Source organism: Coffea eugenioides, chromosome 5, assembly GCF_003713205.1.
Source record: "Coffea eugenioides isolate CCC68of chromosome 5, Ceug_1.0, whole genome shotgun sequence".
Taxonomy (NCBI): domain Eukaryota; kingdom Viridiplantae; phylum Streptophyta; class Magnoliopsida; order Gentianales; family Rubiaceae; genus Coffea; species Coffea eugenioides.
The window spans coordinates 50,439,961-50,458,563 of record NC_040039.1 but is presented as its reverse complement, the minus strand read 5'-3'; the positions used below and the strand labels follow the sequence as shown (position 1 = coordinate 50,458,563).

Sequence of the window (18,603 nt, the reverse complement as noted above, 5' to 3'; positions counted from 1 at the left end):
ATATATTATTATTATTCTCTCCAAAACAAATATATGAAAATGACATTATTGCATAACATCACGTCACGGTAAGTTAAAATTTGTCAATACAGCTCTCTGCTTGTACTTCACATTCTCAAATATTATTATTTTTTATTTATTATTTCAGCCATTATTAAGTATTATTAACCACACAATGCAAAGCGGCACGCAGCAATTTGGTGAAAACCTGCGCTACCCAATTATTTAACTGGCTGCGGTTATTATTTGGGAGGGGACAAATTGTGAATCACTATAATACAAACTACATCAATAATATATCCAACAATTTCCAATTCTTTTTCTTTATTTTTATTATTATCATTTTTTAGCAAAATTAAACTTTCCAAATCTTTGAGGACGACCTCTCCTTGAGAGGAGGAAGCGGCAAAAGAAATGTCATTTGAAAGAAGAATTTCGTCTTATGATGGGCATGAATGGGTCATAGAGTTTGGGCCTCCTAACCGAGCGGGCTTCAAATGCTAAGCCAGCCTGAGTTTACTCTGGTCCAAGAGTCAGTCTAACGCTCAGCCATGCTGTTTAATGTACACCACCTTATTCTTGCTCGGAAGTCAGATAGGGATGGCCTCTGAAGCTTCTATCATTATTTCCTTCAAAAAAGAGAAAAAAAAAAGAAGCTTCTATCATTATTCATTCACACTGGTCCTAGACCAAGAAGCTTTATAAATTATACCCTTGCCTTCGTGAAAACCTGAAACCATCTATATTGTTAGGCTCCGTTTGGATTACTATTTTTTTGGATATTTTTGAAATATTTTACTGTAACAATGTAGGTAAAAAAAACTTTTACTATACATGTTTGTAATGATTTTTTGGGATATTTTTGAAAATATATTTTTAAAATTTAAAAATTTAATGAGATATTTTTAAAATTTTTTAAAATCTTACAATCACTTACCACTATCCCCCTCTCCCCTCTCTAGTCGCAGGTCGCCGCCTGCAATCAACTCTTGTTGCAAGTCGCGACTAAAAACTAGTCACCAGCCATGGCGACCAAATACCGGTAACTAGAGAGAGGGAGAGGAGGAGGGGGCAGCGGAAGAGACGTGGATAGGAAGGAAGACGGGAGGGGAGGAAGAAAGAGAGAAGAAAGGGGAGGGGGGGAGAGAGGAGGAAGGGGCTGGTGGTAGTGTATTTTTTTTTGTACATTTAGAATTATTTTTGATATATTGTATGAATGTGGTGTTTTGAAATTGTTTTTGTTTATGTATTATTGCAATATTGTATTTGAAAATTTTGTTTTTCAAAAATTATTTTTCATGACATAATAGAAACTTTTGATGATAAGTTATTTTGCTACAATTTCCATAAAAGAAGACAGTATTTTAGAACGACTATTGAAACATTTATTATTATTTTTTTTAAAAAAATATGATTTATCTTTGTGAAATTTCACAAATTGTCTGGTGGCAAGTACCTATGTAGATACAAACTTCTAAAATTTATAATTAGATTCTTCTAATCAGTGTGCCATTCGATATACATTCGTGCATCTAAATTACACTTAATTTATTGTATGAACGCATGTATTTACATTTATTTATTTATTAAACATTTAGACCTCTGCAGTTAGGCACTGTCTCGAACTAAAAATAAAAAAGAGATACATACATGATGCATTTCCTTGGAGAAAAAAAAAAAGAAAAAGAAAAAGAGAAGCATCCCGCATGCAGGAGTTGACACGTAGATAAATAGTTGTCATGATTCAATGCCACGTGTGACTAAATCACAACTGAAATGCCATGAGACGGCCTCTCTCCTGCTCTGCTTCCAATTCCTGAATCAAAAAGAGCAATAAACTAATAATTCTGAAGCCGAAGACTCGAGACTCAAGAATCAAGATCAGTAGTACCATTATACAAATCTGCTAGAAGATCGCGTAATTATCGTATGAGTTATGCTGTTGATGATGATGTCTTCGGAGTATGTAATGAAGCTGGGAGAGGGCCATGCACACGTCGTTCCAGTAACAGTGTTTGTAGCAGTTCTGTGCTTATGTTTAGTCATCGGACATTTTCTTCAAGAAAACCGTTGGGTTAACGAATCAATCACTGCCATTCTCATTGTAAAGCCCCTCTCCTCTTCCCCTGTCTCTTATTTGTTCCCCCCCTTTTTTTTCAGGTTGCTGATTATTTGCTTCAGTTTTTAGTGCGTCTCAATATAATGCTTAATTGTTTGATTTCTCGTGACATAAAAAAAAAAAAAAAAAAAAAAAAACCACTATAGGGATGTTTAGCTGGGACAATAATCTTGTTCATCAGCAAGGGTAAGAGCTCTCATATTCTCAGATTTGATGAAGAGGTGTTCTTCATTTATCTCCTTCCGCCCATCATCTTCAATGCAGGGTAAGCAACAAGATGATGACGATCAATGTTTTCCCCACGAAGTTAATTTACCATCTTGCTAACTAGTTATAATTCCTTGGGGAGCGTACATCTTCGCTAGGTTCCAGGTCAAGAAGAAACAATTCTTCCATAACTTCTTCACCATCATGCTGTTTGGAGTGGTTGGAGTGTTCATTTCAACCACCATAATCTCAGCTGGTAATTAAATATCTAACTTATCGGCCTTTATTTTATCTGTCACGTAATGTTTATATGGAATATGCTAATGTAGATCAATTTCTGCTGGTAACCCACATATTGCTCGATCATCAAAATAACCAGAAACTCGCCCCTGACTCTTCAATTCTATTGGTGGTGCAGGTAGTATGTGGCTGTTCCCCAAATTTGGTTTCGTGGGGTTGACTACTCGTGACTACCTTGGTTTGTCTTTGTCCCTAGAATACTTCCACATTATTTTTCTAACTCCTCTGAAACCTCTAGTGATGACATTAGCATGCACTGGTACCCTTTCATCACTGTGCTCAAGATGTACTTGCTACATTTGCGCTTTAATATACTTCTTGAATTCAGGTATTGGGACAATCTTTTCATCGACAGATACAGTCTGTACATTGCAGGTTCGCTCTGAATTTTGTCTGAGTTTGTCAGTTTGCTACATTAAGTAAGTTGTTTTTTAGGTTCGTAAAGTGTACTTGCTGGATATGCAGGTCCTCCATCAAGATGAAACTCCTCTGTTGTACAGCCTAGTGTTTGGTGAAGGGGTGGTGAATGATGCAACATCGGTTGTTCTGTTCAACACAATCCAAAAGCTTGATGTGAATAGACTTCATGGACGGCAAGCTGTTCGCATACTTCTGGATTTCTTGTATCTGTTTTCCACAAGCACAGCACTTGGAGTATCGGTGTGTTTTGCTCTCTTAATATTCTTAAACCTTAAGAAAAATGCTTTTCTAACTGCTAATTGACGGAAGGCAATGGCACAGTACAATGTGATGTGCCCTGCGATTCGATTGCCTGGTGATTCGTGATATGGTACTTAGTTTTATTTCTCCCACTGCAGGCTGGGCTTTTGACAGCATATGTACTTAAGGGTCTGTACTTTGGCAGGTAACTCCTTATATTGATCTCTTGCTCTACAAAAATAGGAGTCTCCCAAGTGGCTTCTGTAAGACCACTTAAGTGAGCCAGTCTCTTATGTAATGTGCCCCTCTTGTATGAGTGAATGCTTCTGTGTGGCAGACATTGCACGGTTCGGGAAATAGCTCTGATGGTTTTGATGGCTTACCTGTCTTACATGTTGGCTGAGGTAAACATGGTTGATTTGGATGTTGAAAATATCCATACTAGGAATGCTTAGCACATGCAGATCATTATTAAGTCTAAACGGCAAATGCAGTGTTGAAGGAATTCAACCTGCTTCTGGTAATGTCACGGATAAATTTATGCATGAAATTTGTCGACAGATGTATTGCACCAATCACATTTCCAATAGAAATCCTAAAAAAGTGGATATTGGTTAATGCCACAAATGAGAACCCCATGATAATAGAAATGTTTGATTGGAAAACATGTAGACAACCAAAAATTTAGGCATTGTATCTGCTTCACAAGCGGAGCCAAGGTGGTGGGGTGCACCAAAAATCTGTAACTGGCAATCAAGACCCTGCACCTATTGCATGCAAACCTCAAAGCACTGTAACATAGAAGTAAAATTAAATCAAAAATATTGTATGCACTCTCCTTCAATGTATATTACAGGCATTTGCAGGTTTGCAGTAGCCTCAATATAAAGCTTAGTGTTGCTCAGGGATTGGTCTTGACTTTTGCAGCTACTCAACCTTAGTGGGATTTTGACAGTCTTCTTCTGTGGGATTTTCATGTCCCATTATGCATGGCATAACACCACAGAAAGTTCAAAAATTACAACCAGGTTTGTTCCCTGAATCAGGCAGTGTCTATTGCCTTTGTCTATAACTGTGATTTATCTGCCTACTTGCTTAGCAAACTCTGTTGTTGCTTGCATCAATAGAGCAGAAAATAAAGATGCAACTTATGTTTCTCATCACCTGATCTATGCTAAATGTTTCTGACATACTTAACTGCAGGCATGTATTTGCTACAATGTCATTTATTGCGGAGACGTTCATATTTTTGTATGTGGGAATGGATGCACTTGACATTGAGAAGTGGAAGCTGAGCAAATTGAGGTAAATGTACTTTGAAGCTTGTAGAAAGATCTTCAATCTATATGGTTAGAAAAGGTCATTCTGAGTAATTGGTTAGAAAAGGTCATTCTATATGGTTTGAAGTTAATTCTAAGAAGACTGAGAGGTTTTGAGAAGTTAACATGGGCCCTTGGGGATAGAAAAGAAATAGGGAAAATGATTTTCCAAATTATCCTAAGGGACATATTCTTTAAAGTTTCCAATTTACATTACGTCTATGCATAAACAAATTGTTGATTTCATCTGTCAAGTAACCTCTTTTATCTACCTTGTCGCAGGGTTTGGACCTTGCTCGTTATATGTACCATTTTGATCTTCCTGATACTACTTGGCCGTGCTGCTTTTGTCTTTCCTTTGTCTTTCCTTTCGAATTATGCAAACAGAAATGCTTCCCGTTCATCCACAATAACATTCAAGCACCAAGTACACAATTATTGTACTTTTATCAGCAACTTCTATATTCAGGTGACATCAAATTGCTCACATTTTTTTGACTGATTTTTGGCTATAACAGGTAATAATTTTGTGGGCTGGACTTATGAGGGGAGCTGTATCCATAGCGTTGGCGTTCAAAGAGGTACGCTTTCTGTACATGCAGACAAACTTTGTGCAAAAGCATTAGTCAGTACCGTTGCATTTCACTTTTTTTATAAGCTGGAAAGTGTTATGAATGCCAAATTTGTAATTGTTGGCTGGTGTAGTTCACTCACTCAGGGGTTACATGGGATCCGGTCAACGCCACAGTGGTCACTACAACAGTCATTGTCGTGCTCTTCAGCACAATAGTAAGTGTGCTTTATTCAGAAACCAAGATTCCGCAGATCTCACCTCTACTTCTGTAATGAAGTCCTAATTTATTGAACGAATTATTTCTCAAAGAATTCCTGAGTGGAGTGTTTTCTTGGTGCCTAGAAGGGTATCATACTACAGAGAATGTTTGCCAATTGATTAAGAAGTAAATGATGCAGGTATTTGGCTTTTTAACAAAGCCACTTGTGAGTTGCTTGCTTCCGCCGCATGATGCTAATATTGGAGACCTAAGCCGTGAACCGACCATCTCCAAGGAGGATATGAGACTTCCTTTGCTCTCTTTTGAAGAATCTGCTGCAACAAATGTTCTACGTGCAAAGGATAGCTTGTCCATGCTCCTAGAAAGGCCTGTACACACGATTCATCACTATTGGAGGAGGTTTGATGATGCTTACATGAGACCACTATTTGGTGGCCCAAGAAACAACAACTCTTCATGAAGCTGGAGGGAACGAGGAGTTATTACAGCTGAACCCTTTTTAAACACATCTCGTTTAGTTGATTGAAGTTGGGCATTTAAGTAGTAGTAGTAGTTTTTACGACGCTTGAGCAGAAAAAAAAGCCCAATTCTGGGCTATAGACTTATAGGTACCGTGCACGTACAAACATAACTTCTACTGTGACAGCGTCTTTCTTTCTGTTGCTTTTGCGGCGAAAAGGCCTAAAACACAAAAGAGACCAGACCACTGAAAGTGATGGCCAAAGAGTACGTACAGGAAGGAAAAGCCCTTGTCAAAAACAAAAGCGACAGAGCAATAGACGTGGCACTGATTCAGAACAATCAATTAAAGATGCTAAACTTCCAAACAGAACTAAGAAGATAGACAAAAGATTCGTTCCGTTCAGTCTACTACTCTAGGAGGAGTTATTCAACGGAGCAATGATTACGGGCATGAGGCACGTATGAGTTTTGGCCGATAGCATGGTCAACTTATTAGACTCGGACCTGGCATTCGTGTGGTAGCTCAAGGCCACATTTGCCAGGCAACTCCATCGCCTTTGAGGGATTGCTTAGCTGTGATTTGTGCTTGCAAAGACAGTGCAAATCAGACTTGCGCAAGGCCTTGCAACAATCATCGCTGGGCTCCGGGGGTGATTTGCCGGTAATTGCCGGGAGGCATTCTGCAAGTTCAGCTATCGTGACATTGCAAATATGGGTAGGTGTCGCTTCAGCACCACCACCACCACCACCACTACCACCACCGACTGCAGCGAGGAATATCACTGCCATTACCAGCAGGCACTTGGCCACATGCTCCATATTTGCCATTACCCGTCTTCTCCACAGATAGATAGGGCAGTACCGCAGGACTCTACCATGTTCTTGCCCCTGCTTAAATACTAGTAAAAGAGATAAAGGGAACCCATCGTGCTGCTGACTTGGAACATTTGTCTTCGCTTATTAAATTTCAGTTCTCCGTATGGTGATCACCATGTGATGCTGTTTGATTCATCTTGTGCGATCTGGACTTCATATTGGAACCTTCCCAGAAAAGGAGATTCCCATTTACTTTTAAAGTAAAAAAAAAAAAACTAGATTCCACATCCTCTTCAAACAAACACTATCTACTTGTTGGCATGCGTGCTCGATTGTTCATGCAACTGGAAGTGTCCAATTATGTCCCACGTTGATCTTGCAAATTGCATTCGTCTGGATCTGGTACTGTATTCTATTCCTCTCTCTTGAAAACAGAGGGCAACAGGCACGAACTTTTTTTTTGCTACCCTAGAAAAGTACTGGAAACTTCTGGTGTATAATAGGACAGGAATTTAATTACTCTCAGATCACGGCCTTGGTCAATTCGTAAACAGCAGAAATTCAGAATTACATATTTCATTCAGAAAATACATGGAATCATCTTTTACATTTCTCCTGTCTTCCTACCTTCTGCATCTTTACAAGTGTCAGAAACTACCATTAGAAAAGATGCCTGAAGAAAACATAGATTAAAAACCTAGAACAATCACAGGCTATGACACAAAACTTGCAATTAGCCCAAAATACACATTCGTTCTGTTCATCATAACTTACCTTCCCTAACCCACACCAAAACTATGCAAGTGAAGTTGGAAAGCACCCAAATTCTTGTGGTAAGTAACATTAGCCAATGTCAGAACGTAACGAGTTAGCAGAACACCATTTACCTGCAGAAATATTAGATTTTATCAGTTATCATGGTTGATCATCAAGTATATTATCCGCAATTTTAACTTATTGGGTTTAAATCTTGTTCTAAGTAAAAATGAAAGGGACAAAAAAAACCTTGATATGAAATTGCTCAACATTACTACATGACTGAAACAAACTTAAAAAGATTCTTAATAAAAAAGGAACTGAACCTAATATATTTCTTGACAAACAAGTCTTGCCTGGCCTAGATGTTCTACAGATTAACTGATCCCAAGTGCAGACAGTGATGGAAAGTGAGACACTAGATAAATTTCCTTTATCTTACCTTTATCTTGGTAATTCAAAACCTAATAACTATAATGGCACTCCAAGTTACCCTTTCAGAATAAAATCATCTACGTTTTAGTTCAGCACTCACCAGTCAACCTGATTAGCAATCATGATTTCTTAAGTAGATGGAGTCTTGCTAGCATCTCTGGTATGCCCAGTGCAGAAATACTCTGACATCCAAAAAGCTCTTGGAGTTTTGCATCACACATGATTGCCATCGAATTCAAGGGATCCTAGATATATAGGAAAGGATATGTACCATTAAAATCTCAAACATGTTAACTAGATGAAATCACTCATCAACTAACTTGGAATTAGATGGAGCTTTTATACTGATGTAAAAAGCAAGATGTAATAATTCCAAAAGATGTATATTGTATTAAGATCATCCAGCAACTGCAAGAAAATTTTTTTCCACACTTCATCAAATATTAATTTAAGTCGTGTATTATATAAATTGCTATTACTTTCTCATATTCACAAATCAATTGTATGATTCATGTCCTAAATTTCAGTCGTATTCTGCTAAAAAATGGGACTTGCCAAATCTGTGTTAAGTTGCTAATATAATATCTTCCAGTTCCTAACTACTAAAAATGAGCAATAAAGGAGACCACTTAAGCACTCACCTCGAGCTGATTGACCTTAATGTATTCCCACACCTGCCGTAGTACCTCAGCCTGGGACATCTCTCTTTCATCAGTACCAAAGAAATTCGCAAGCGCTTCAGATATTACCACAACTGGAACTGTATTAGCACTTTCACTTCCAGATTCCACCTCTATTTTTGCTTTCTTAGCGTTTTGAGCTGTTTGTTCTGAAAAAAGCATACAAGTGAAAACCAAATCAACAAGAGTCTGAAGAGTAAAATTCATCCAACTTAAAAAATACATACTTGTAGGTTCAAGAGGGATTATATGCTTAGCTAGCAACTTGTTCATCTTGAACATATCAGTACAGTCTGTCTCAAATACCACACGCAGCTCATCGTTGCAAATTATCTTCCTTTTGTTGTTAGGATCTTGGAGGTTATTTTTCCTTATGTACGCCCAAAGTTGCTTCACAATCTGAACAAAGTGGAGAAGTTTTAGGACCACACATAAATAGCTGTTATACAGGTAAGGCAAAAGAGAGAGAAGAAAACAAAAACAAAACGAAAGAAGGGTAAAAGATCTAGTTATCTACAGTCCAAACCTCAGTCCTGGGCATTGTTGCCTGACCCACAACTGCCTGAAGTTCAGGAGAAACACCACAGAGTTTATTTAGTCCACCTGGACCACCTCTCCTTTTTTTCCCACTTGAAGCACTACAAATAAGTGCAAATGAATTTTATCAAGCTACACGGTAGAATTGAATTACAAATCAACTCCCTGGAACAAGACACATATACTGCACTGCGATTGCAGCCAAGAAGAAAAGGTAACGTATCAAATCTCCTCTTATGGGGAAAATAACAAGGACCATTAATAACGAAGGAGGAAAATAACATTAAACTTCATTCTAAACTTATATGGAACAAAAAAGAAAAAAAAACAAAGGGAAAATTAAAAGGAAGAAGAGATATTAGACTTCAGTCTAAGCTCAATGTTTTTATCAAAATCTTTAGATTTTGGTGCTAGTGCAACATGGCGGATACAAGATGTGCTGGAGACTAGAGAGAGAGAGAGAGAGAGAGATGATCTACATAACAATTAACAACTAGTTATCTCATGGGTGCAACTCTTAGATTAGTTTTCTTCTCCACTAAATGGATTTAAGTTACTTAAATCATGTTTAGTTCATTAAAAGATTACATGTATCCAAACTCAAAAAGGTAAAAGTTGATTTATAAATGTTTCATTTAAAGTAAGTGTAGCTGTTCAAGTCGAAATGTATGAAATTATTATTTAATAGAAGTCATTTGCTTAATTATCAATTAAATAGAGGTAGTTTTTTTCCCCCCAAAATATGGTAATTGTATTTAACGAGGCAGACAACAAGACCAAGGGTTGCTCTTCCTTAAGGAGAATACTAATAATGATGAACGACTTTCGCCAGTTACAAAATGATTTCTATACCTACTATAACTGGGGACTCGATCAGCACATCCTAATTAGGAATCACAATTTAAGATTTCAGTCACTAAATCTTGATCTCATGGGTCAATCAGAAAAAGATTTCCGTTTGTCTTTGAATCCACCATTTACATAACACCAGTTGTTGTTGTTATATTAGATCAGATCGCATGCAAAATGGCCAGCTTTAATTAATTTGGTCAAACCACATACGCATGCTGCAAGCGAGAAGGCCGAGTCCTCCCGCATGAAATTGATCGTCCCCTCTTCCCCCTCGCCTGACTAGTTCAGGGTCAACAAGATCATTCATCACTTCCCACAACTATCAAAATGTCTGAGTCCTATTACGTACAATTTGTGTACGTAGCACTCTCCAGTCTCAGATTGCAAATCAATAATAATAATAAATAAATAAAAAAGTCGCTGCAAGGAGGAGTAGTATACCATGATGACCAATGGGGGGGGCGTGCATGTTGTTTGTTTTACCTTTTATTGCTGACTGGAGCTCTATTCTATGAAGAAACAGTTTATCATTGCGGGCGCAAGTGCATAGGAAATAATATACCTAGCTACTTAGGGTGAAATTTCATCCTTCGAAAAATAAAAAACGGAGAAGTGAACAGCAAATGGTTACTTTTTTTTTTTTTGTCTATACGATAGGTTATCCTACACTAGGGGGGAGAGGGAGGAACTGAAGAGACTCGGGAGTAATCCGGAGGGACTGAATCACCACCGGATCAAACGGATGCACTACGTACCAGTCTGAATTTTTAAGCAGAGCCACTTTAATGTGACAAATTGGTGAGAGACAAGATTTGAACCCTGTCTCCCACCCCACCAAGCTTTAATGCATTAGTGGTGGCCATCAGCCATTGAGCTGGTGGTTAGCAAAATGGTACATGATAGACCATAGCACATTAATGATAAGCATTTGGGATAAGTTAATTTGACTGATTAAAAGAATCATGAAAAGACAATTTGACGAGTATTTTTCATATGCTCTCTTTAATTTGTCAAAAACATTTTTTTTTTTTGCTAATTTTTCTTTTCTTATTCTGTTTGTAACTTAAATGCCTCATCTAATTATTCCATTCCATGCATTCTTTGCGGCTCCAAAATTGTTTGACCAAAGGATCGAAAGGTTAAAAATTAAGGCTAGAGCTCCGCGGATTTAAGTCAAATATTCAATTCGACGGTTTCAGAGGAAAGGCATTAATTTATGTGCATCCTAAAGGAACCATGCATAGCACTGTTGCTATCATTTTCATGTGTCAACTTAATTTGCAAATAGCATCATTAATTTATCGAGTAGATGAATTAGAGGACAACAAAGCAATTAATTAAGATAGTTACTTCCCTTATGGAGTACTAATCACAATTGTTTCTGGATCTCACCTGCACAGTGAACAAGTGGCATCCAAAATCAGAGTCGACAAGTCATGCAATTGGCCAGATGATGCGTCACGCTCTCTTTTGCATGTGGGCATGAATGATACCCATTTTCTACTATAGAACTAGCATTTTACAAAATCACTTCCCCTCTGGTACTGGCAGTAGGAGAATTTAATTTGTTAATTAGGATTAATGTTTTAAGTATAAAGTATAATACTGCTACTACAGCTGCTAACTTGTAAATTTGATATTGTTGAAATATTTGTGATGCTCTCTCATCAGTATCAAACGGACCTCAAACTGCATCTTGGAAACTCTTTCTTCCCAAATATTATCCTTATCTCTGCTGCGTCTCCATTCTTCAATTATTTCTTCCTTCTCTCCTCATCTCGTCACCTAGCATCTCTTTCATCTTTCCCAGCTGATCATTTATTGCTATCAAACCTACAGCCCATATTCGGTTATTAAGATTAATCACATCCCTTTCATCCAAAGGAATTAATGATGGCTCTTGAAACATGGTTGGTCAAGGTAAAGAAGACGATCTCGAGCAGTTTCGACACAGTTCGTAGCGCCACAGTACCAAAAGCTGCAGCAAAACCTGCACTAGTGATCAAGAAATCAAGCGTCGGGGTTTTAGCATTTGAGATCGCTGGCTTTATGGCGAAGCTTCTCCATCTATGGCAATCTCTATCAGACAAGAGCATCACTCGTCTTCGCAACGAATCAATATCTCTAGAAGGAGTTCGCAAGATCGTCTCCAATGACGAAGATTTTCTACTAGGCCTAGCATGCGCAGAGATGGTGGAAAATCTCAGGCTAGTTGCAAAGTCGGTTTCAAGATTGAGTAAGAAATGTGAGGACTCAAATCTCCGGTCCTTCGATCGATGCCTCCAGGAGTTCTCCAACACGGGGCGGGATCCTCATCACTGGGTTTTAAGCTGGAAGGAAATGGAAGCCAAGATCAAGAAAATGGATCACTTCGTTACCATCACGGCCACGCTTCATCGGGAGATGGACGAGCTTTTGGTGGTTGAGAACAGTTTGAGGAAATCTCAGTTACTGCAATCCAACAAGGAGCGCGACCTGGGCACGCTTACATTCAAAGAACAAAAGATCACTGAGCTGCAACAGAAGCTTCTCTGGCAAAGGCAAGAAGTCAAGTACCTGAAAGAAAGATCTTTATGGGGTCGGAGTTTCGACACGGCCACATTATTGCTAGCAAAGTCAATATTCACCATTCTCGCTAGAATAAAGCTTGTTTTTGGCATTGCTAATACCAGTCACGGACATCCAATTTCTCTACCTCGGAGTCTCTCAGCTTCGGCTACTGTCTACCCTTCTGAACATTCCAACACGTGCAATTTTGTGTCCGGGCCATTGATGAAAAACCCGAAATCGGAAGATGATCACCACCAAAAAGGTGCCACCACTAATCCGGACATTGATCACGGCTTCTTTGAGGTAAACTCCAAGCCAATGAAACCGCCTTCCAGTACACTAGGCGCGGCTGCTCTTTCCTTACACTACGCGAATTTGATCATTGTCATAGAGAAGATGATTAGGTCACCCCAGTTGGTGGGTATTGATGCCAGAGATGATTTATATTCCTTGCTGCCGATCAGTATTCGTTCGTCGTTGAGGGCAAGACTGAAAGGGGTAGGATTTTCGGCTAGCGATCCATTTCTTGCTGGAGAATGGAGGGACGCTTTGCATAAGATATTGGGTTGGCTATCACCATTAGCACATAACATGATCAAGTGGCAAAGTGAAAGGAGCTTTGAACAGCAAAATTTGTCGCCCAAGACAAATGTTCTTCTGCTGCAAACGTTGTATTTCGCGAATCAAGAGAAGACCGAGGCGGCCATAACGGAGCTGCTAGTTGGGTTGAATTACATTTGGAGGTTTGAAAGGGAAATGAACGCTAAGGCCTTGTTTGAGTGCACCACCAACTTCAACGGTTTCTTGAACTCGCAGAATAAAATTTCTTCTGATTAGGTTGATTATTACTCGTCTATTTCCATCTTTTCCTTTTTTTTTCTCTGTATTTTTTGGTCTGATTTAGAAGCGTTCGATAGTATATCGAGGTTTTCCCCTTTTTTTTTTTTTTCTTTTTCGGTTTGCATTTTTCTACTATAATATTTTAACTCTTCCTCCCGGAGATCCAGACGGTTTGTTTTGCTTCAAACCCTGATCTTTGTGTATGTATGTAAAAAAAAAAAATCTTGATGTAAAAAGGATGAGATCGAAGGAGTCAAATTGCAAAATATTTTTTGGGGAATTATTGGCCGGTGACTATATTTAAAATCTCCAGTCATGTGAATATATTCTCCTGGGCATTGATATAATTATTTTATGACACAAGAAATCGTTGGATCCTAACTTCGTTGGAGACGTGTTTATGACAAGGGATAAACATTACATTGCAAAGAGCTGTTGAACAGTGATGGGCTGTGGGCCATGCATATTCATTTTTTCTTTCCTGATAAATACGATGGTCATAAAAAAAATTAATGGCATTTATCGTAGCTTGTTTTGGGGAGGGATGCTGCAAATAAAGTAGGTTGCTTTGACAATGAAACGCAATTTAATTGATGAAACGCTTTATCTGTAATCAATAGGATAAGAATTCGAATCATTAATTATTAAAGGAATAAATGGAGAATCACAGTTAATTCTCTTTGTTATATAAAAAAAAAAAAAAGAATAACAGCACGGTTGATTTTATTTATAAATGGACAATGTGTATGGATTAAGTAGAGCAAATGTTTCAGACTAAGAACCGTGGCACTCACAGCTGGAAGGTCTCAAAACCATTCCTCTCCTAGGTTTGTGTTTAAAGCATGATCTGCCGGTTTAGAAGTAATGCTGCCATTATATTATCTACAAGAATTTGCTTATTTTCCGATGGTCATAAGGTAGTGTTTTAAGTTGGGGAATGAGAGTGAATGGTGTAGCTAGCTAGCCATGTCTCCCAGCACTTGGCTTGGCTGTCTAGTTCTATAATTCATGTCTATATCCCTCTGCTCTGCATACACAGATGCAATCGATGGGGCCTCAACAATCTATTACAAGATCAAGATGGAGTGAGTGTTGTTTGAGAGAGAGAGAGAGAGGCCACGAACACAAATAAATCATTCCTGACTTTTAAATCCACATGAGTGCGTAAATAGTAATTCAATCTCCGTCGGTTCTTCAACAGTCTCAATTGGACTTTAAAAGTAAGATTATGGTAGATAGTAATAATTGACAAAAAAAAAAAAAAGCGATTTCCAAGGTCTTAATGAAAGAAAAGAGGAGATGCTACTGGTACTTTCCTTTTCTTTTTTTTTTAAAAAAAATTTTCCTTTTTTTTTTTTGTGTCTTAATTTTCTTTCATAGCAGTATATAATGGTTTCACTTTATGAGCTGGTCAAGTCTCTCTCTCATTTTAGTGGCGGAAGCGACTAGATTCATAGTGTGATTAGGCCAAAGTGCGATGGAGCCATCATCATTCTCGACCACAGACTCTCTTTCCTTTCCCAAATTTTCTTCCACTTTGCCGGCCCTTCTTTCCATTTCCATTCCCATTCCCATTTCCATTTCCATTTCTGCCTTTGCAGCACTCAATCACTTCAATGCACTCCTCTCCTGTGTACTAATTGATTCGTGTCGTGGCTTTATTTGATTCGTATTTATTTGATTGTCCACGTGAAACTAATCCGACGCATCCCCTCTTTGAAATGACGGAAAGTAAGGAACTGATATGGTACTAGATTAATCATGCTGGTGAAAAAAAAAAAAAGGAAAAGTAAAAAAAAAAACCAAAGCTTTTGCAAGAATGGAATAACACCCTTTCGCCTTCACCGGACATAAAGCTAAAGAATCCTAGGACCATTACGTTAGGTTTGAAATTTGATGAATATTGGCTGGCATTTTTGTCCGTAAATATTACCTTTTTAACACTTCGCTTACTTCACATTGTAAAGTTTAAGCGCTCGGTTATCAAAAGGAACATCCATTCCAAAGAATAATTAATATTATGTCAATTCTATGCCTTTAAAAAGTGAATAAGGAATAAGACCTCTTCTTCATGTTTCAACAATGCTAACTCTAAATCAATCAATAATATAATAGGACCTCCCAGTCTCAGGAATAATTGGATTTTGGGCTGGGGTGGAGAATCGGGCCATTTGCTGGATCATGGATGCGCTATTAATTGCGGCCCAGAGGAAACCATTTATGTAGTAATTGGACACATTGGGTCTGAACTCTTTTAGTTTCGGACAAGGACGAAGGTGTGAATTGCTATTGCCCAGAAGGCCCAGCAGACTAGGGCAGCTCTCAGCATCAACAATTTTGATGTTCAACTGAATGGAACTACGTGTCATTAATACCTGCGAGATACTACTAGCTATTGATGAACCGGCCATATGAAATATGGTTGGTCTATAGACTACAGATGACTAAATATTGAAGTATAAGCATGTCTTATGGCTTTTGAATTTCAAGCAAAATCTTGGAGATAGCAAATCCTACATCTGTGATGATGATGGTTCAAATTTTCTGCATCTTCCAAAAAAAGAGGAAAATGAGAAATTCAAAAACGAATAATAATGGGATTCTGTACAACATTGCAAACAAACTTGTCAGACCTAGTGTGATACTCATATATTTTTTAAATGAAAACACCTATAGAAGGAAGGAAGGATTAATGGTCTTGGAGTCATTGATTCGATCAGAGTCTATTGACCAACTTGTCAGCTTTGCACAAAGGATTTTCCTTAGCTAAAGCAATGCGAGCTTGGGACTTATAGTCGAAGTTGCATGCATGCTCTTCCGGGTACCGATGGGCGCTGCAAAACATTCCTCGGCACCTGCAACCGAACCCCAATAGTCCAACTCTTTTGTTACAGCCGTGGCATCGGTTATTCTTTGTTGAAACGTGGGTAGCAGTTTTGTTGTTGGCTTCAGCAAAACATGGGAATGGATTCGTGGAAGGAATGTCTACTTTTGAGGAGGCTTTCATCTTCTTAATCTTAACCTCCAACTTAACTTGTTCGAATTTTTCCAAATAATCTTTGTAGCACCTGGAGCAGAGGTTGTCAGTAGCCGGATTCCCATAACTTCGGCACGGTTTAGCACATGAAAGCGGATCAGGCTGCTGCTGCTTGTAGCTGTTCGTAGAAGAACCACTCTCCATCTTCACTTTGTTGTCTCTAGAATCCATATTAACTGATCAATGATCCCCCTTCCCTCGTCGTCTCGTCTGTCTTCTTCGTATGACTGCAATTCTACGCTTCCCAGTTTGTAACCTACTTGCATGGAATCTGATGGGACGGACATATATATACACACAGACAGGGAAAGCAATACCATACAAAGCGGAGCAGAAAAGAGTTTGCGACTCCGTCTCCGAAACACAACTGGATTCGTACTAAGGGTAAATTGGAGGTTCTGAGCTACCTCTCCCGGTAGCAAAGTAGATGGGCTTGCCTGTTGAGCATTACTAATCCCAAGCTCAGCTCCACTGAAAAAAATTCACGTGCCAGCCTAAATTTGGGGCACACTGGTATCACAATCGTACGGCCCAAGGAAAATTTTTGCCCCAAACTCAAATTTTTGTGGCCCACAAAAGTGTCCAAAAATCAAAGTCTGAACCAGTACGAGCAACCTATCGAACTCAAGTTTTGGACGGAAAGTCAGCCAAATTTCCCCCAACAGGAATAGGGTCCCTTAATTGGTCAGTCATCGGTCAAACAAAGCCAATGAAACTACTACATTTTTTTTTTTTTTTTGTCAGCAGCAACAATACATTTGTATAACCTACTCTATCCTAATCTAGGAGGAGGGAGAGTCTAAGGAGGCTGTGGTAGGGGGCTAGTGGGTATACAAATCCAACTAAATCAAGGGAGTGTTCTGACAGAATTCTTAAATTTTTTTCGCTGCAGGTGAGATTCGAACCCTCACCTACAACCCAAGGAGGGATTTAAGCTCCTCCCTGGTAGCCACTGAGCCATTGGCCCAGTGGTTAATGAAACTACTACATAAGTTTGTCACGAAATGACACAAGTCTCTTAAGATTAAGATTTTGCGCTGGACAGAGTCACAAATTAGTTATTCTATCACCCATAAACAATATATTTTAACAAATGATCTCGTTATGGATATTATTTTTAAGAAAGTATTTAAATGTGTTTCTGAAAATTTTTTTTTCCTTTCAACTCTGCCCCCGCACAATAGTTTTCTTTTCTTATAGCATCTTATATTTTTAAAGATGAATTTATTGCAAATACTAATTCATTACATGATGTACAAATTTCGAGTTGCTTCTTCTTCTGAGCAGAAAGAAAGACTATTTTTGGGAGTGTTTTAAATATTTTACTATAGCAGTTTTTAAGGGTATTTTTGAAATATTTTAATATAACAGTGTATATGAAAAACTTTTACTCTAGATGTTTTTCTGAAACATTTGATATATTATATGGATGAGATGCCTTTTGAATTATTTTTATTTATATATGACCGTAGTATTGTATTTGAAAATTTTATTTTTAAAAAATAAGCCAATCCAAACGAAACCAGTACACCGTTGGAGTTGGGGTTGCAAGTCTATGCAACATACTTATTATTTTGAGACCTTTTAACTTTCTTTGAACTCCAACAGCATCCCTTTACGAAACACACCACAAAATCTAAAGCAATAAAAGATTGCATGACAGCGGTTAGGGATTCTTCATGCTCGTCCTCCTCCTCTTTTCTCTCCCCTTCCTTAAACTAACAGCCAAACACAAAGTTGCATTATAAATTGTAGTAGTAAACATTTTGTCAACCTTATTGTGAAGGCTGTAAACGTCATGTCCCTAATAAAATTAGTAGGAAGACTAGACATTATTATTCAATCAGCATCTTGACTTCCAATTTGAATATGGAATGGATATGTTGCTGCACATTTTCCGGTCAAAATTGTGAGGGGGTTAGTTAAAAAAACACTGCGACGTGCTAAATTATCTAACGAAGAAGGCCATTTTAAATTTTCATATGCTTTAGCGCGAAGACTTGGACAAATCGGTGGGCAGTTTACCTCCCATAGATTCTTGAAGCTGCCAAAGACGGGGCCGCGACAAGCAAAATCCGCTTTTTACACACAATTTTTGTTTAATCAGACAACAGGTAAGCCTAATTTTTTGTACCACAAAATGGTGCGGTTGGCAGGTGGAGCTAGTTGCAGACCGTTCTAACCCACTAACCTTCCAGCATATGAACGAACACATTACATATATAACGCTGCGCGGGTT

At 38.3% G+C, this 18,603-nt stretch overlaps 5 protein-coding genes across 5 annotated transcripts; 2 read left to right on the top strand and 3 right to left on the bottom strand.

Annotated features, from left to right (window-relative positions):
- Positions 1 to 1,936: 1,936 nt before the first annotated feature.
- LOC113771963 (sodium/hydrogen exchanger 4) lies at positions 1,937 to 6,110 on the top strand. The gene is made up of 14 exons (XM_027316507.1): positions 1,937 to 2,104; positions 2,266 to 2,384; positions 2,485 to 2,582; positions 2,745 to 2,804; positions 2,955 to 3,001; positions 3,092 to 3,286; positions 3,445 to 3,491; positions 3,624 to 3,690; positions 4,214 to 4,314; positions 4,490 to 4,591; positions 4,888 to 5,032; positions 5,124 to 5,186; positions 5,311 to 5,394; positions 5,578 to 6,110. The coding sequence occupies exons 1-14, from the start codon at positions 1,937 to 1,939 to the stop codon at positions 5,857 to 5,859; spliced, it is 1,578 nt and encodes a 525-aa protein (XP_027172308.1). The 3' UTR covers positions 5,860 to 6,110.
- An 80-nt stretch (positions 6,111 to 6,190) lies between these two features.
- LOC113772076 (putative lipid-transfer protein DIR1) lies at positions 6,191 to 6,931 on the bottom strand. Its single transcript, XM_027316613.1, has one exon. The coding sequence runs from the start codon at positions 6,687 to 6,689 to the stop codon at positions 6,354 to 6,356; it is 336 nt and encodes a 111-aa protein (XP_027172414.1). The 5' UTR covers positions 6,690 to 6,931; the 3' UTR covers positions 6,191 to 6,353.
- Positions 6,932 to 7,215: 284 nt separating this feature from the next.
- LOC113771962 (protein TRI1) lies at positions 7,216 to 9,203 on the bottom strand (the record flags this gene model as incomplete). The annotated part of the gene is made up of 5 exons (XM_027316506.1): positions 7,216 to 7,564; positions 7,969 to 8,113; positions 8,510 to 8,697; positions 8,776 to 8,947; positions 9,075 to 9,203. Coding segments are annotated over 4 exons (615 nt in total), but the record flags the coding sequence as incomplete, so codon positions are not given.
- Positions 9,204 to 11,599: 2,396 nt separating this feature from the next.
- On the top strand, positions 11,600 to 13,597 carry LOC113770943. The gene has a single exon (XM_027315571.1). It carries the CDS (start codon positions 11,828 to 11,830, stop codon positions 13,322 to 13,324), a length of 1,497 nt encoding a protein of 498 aa, XP_027171372.1. The 5' UTR covers positions 11,600 to 11,827; the 3' UTR covers positions 13,325 to 13,597.
- Positions 13,598 to 16,043: 2,446 nt separating this feature from the next.
- Positions 16,044 to 16,535, bottom strand: LOC113771961 (zinc finger A20 and AN1 domain-containing stress-associated protein 10-like). Its single transcript, XM_027316504.1, has one exon. The coding sequence runs from the start codon at positions 16,533 to 16,535 to the stop codon at positions 16,044 to 16,046; it is 492 nt and encodes a 163-aa protein (XP_027172305.1).
- Positions 16,536 to 18,603: the final 2,068 nt, after the last annotated feature.

What these genes read in the sequence shown, in the direction of transcription:
- LOC113770943 (XM_027315571.1), top strand. Translation starts at nt 11,828, where the DNA reads ATGATGGCTCTTGAAACATGGTTGGTCAAGGTAAAGAAGACGATCTCG.
- LOC113771961 (XM_027316504.1), bottom strand. Translation starts at nt 16,535, where the DNA reads ATGGATTCTAGAGACAACAAAGTGAAGATGGAGAGTGGTTCTTCTACG.
- LOC113772076 (XM_027316613.1), bottom strand. Translation starts at nt 6,689, where the DNA reads ATGGCAAATATGGAGCATGTGGCCAAGTGCCTGCTGGTAATGGCAGTG.
- LOC113771963 (XM_027316507.1), top strand. Translation starts at nt 1,937, where the DNA reads ATGCTGTTGATGATGATGTCTTCGGAGTATGTAATGAAGCTGGGAGAG. An exon ending in AACCACCATAATCTCAGCTG is followed by an intron (nt 2,583 to 2,744) that starts GTAATTAAATAT and finishes TTGGTGGTGCAG; the next exon opens with GTAGTATGTGGCTGTTCCCC. An exon ending in AAGGGTCTGTACTTTGGCAG is followed by an intron (nt 3,492 to 3,623) that starts GTAACTCCTTAT and finishes TCTGTGTGGCAG; the next exon opens with ACATTGCACGGTTCGGGAAA.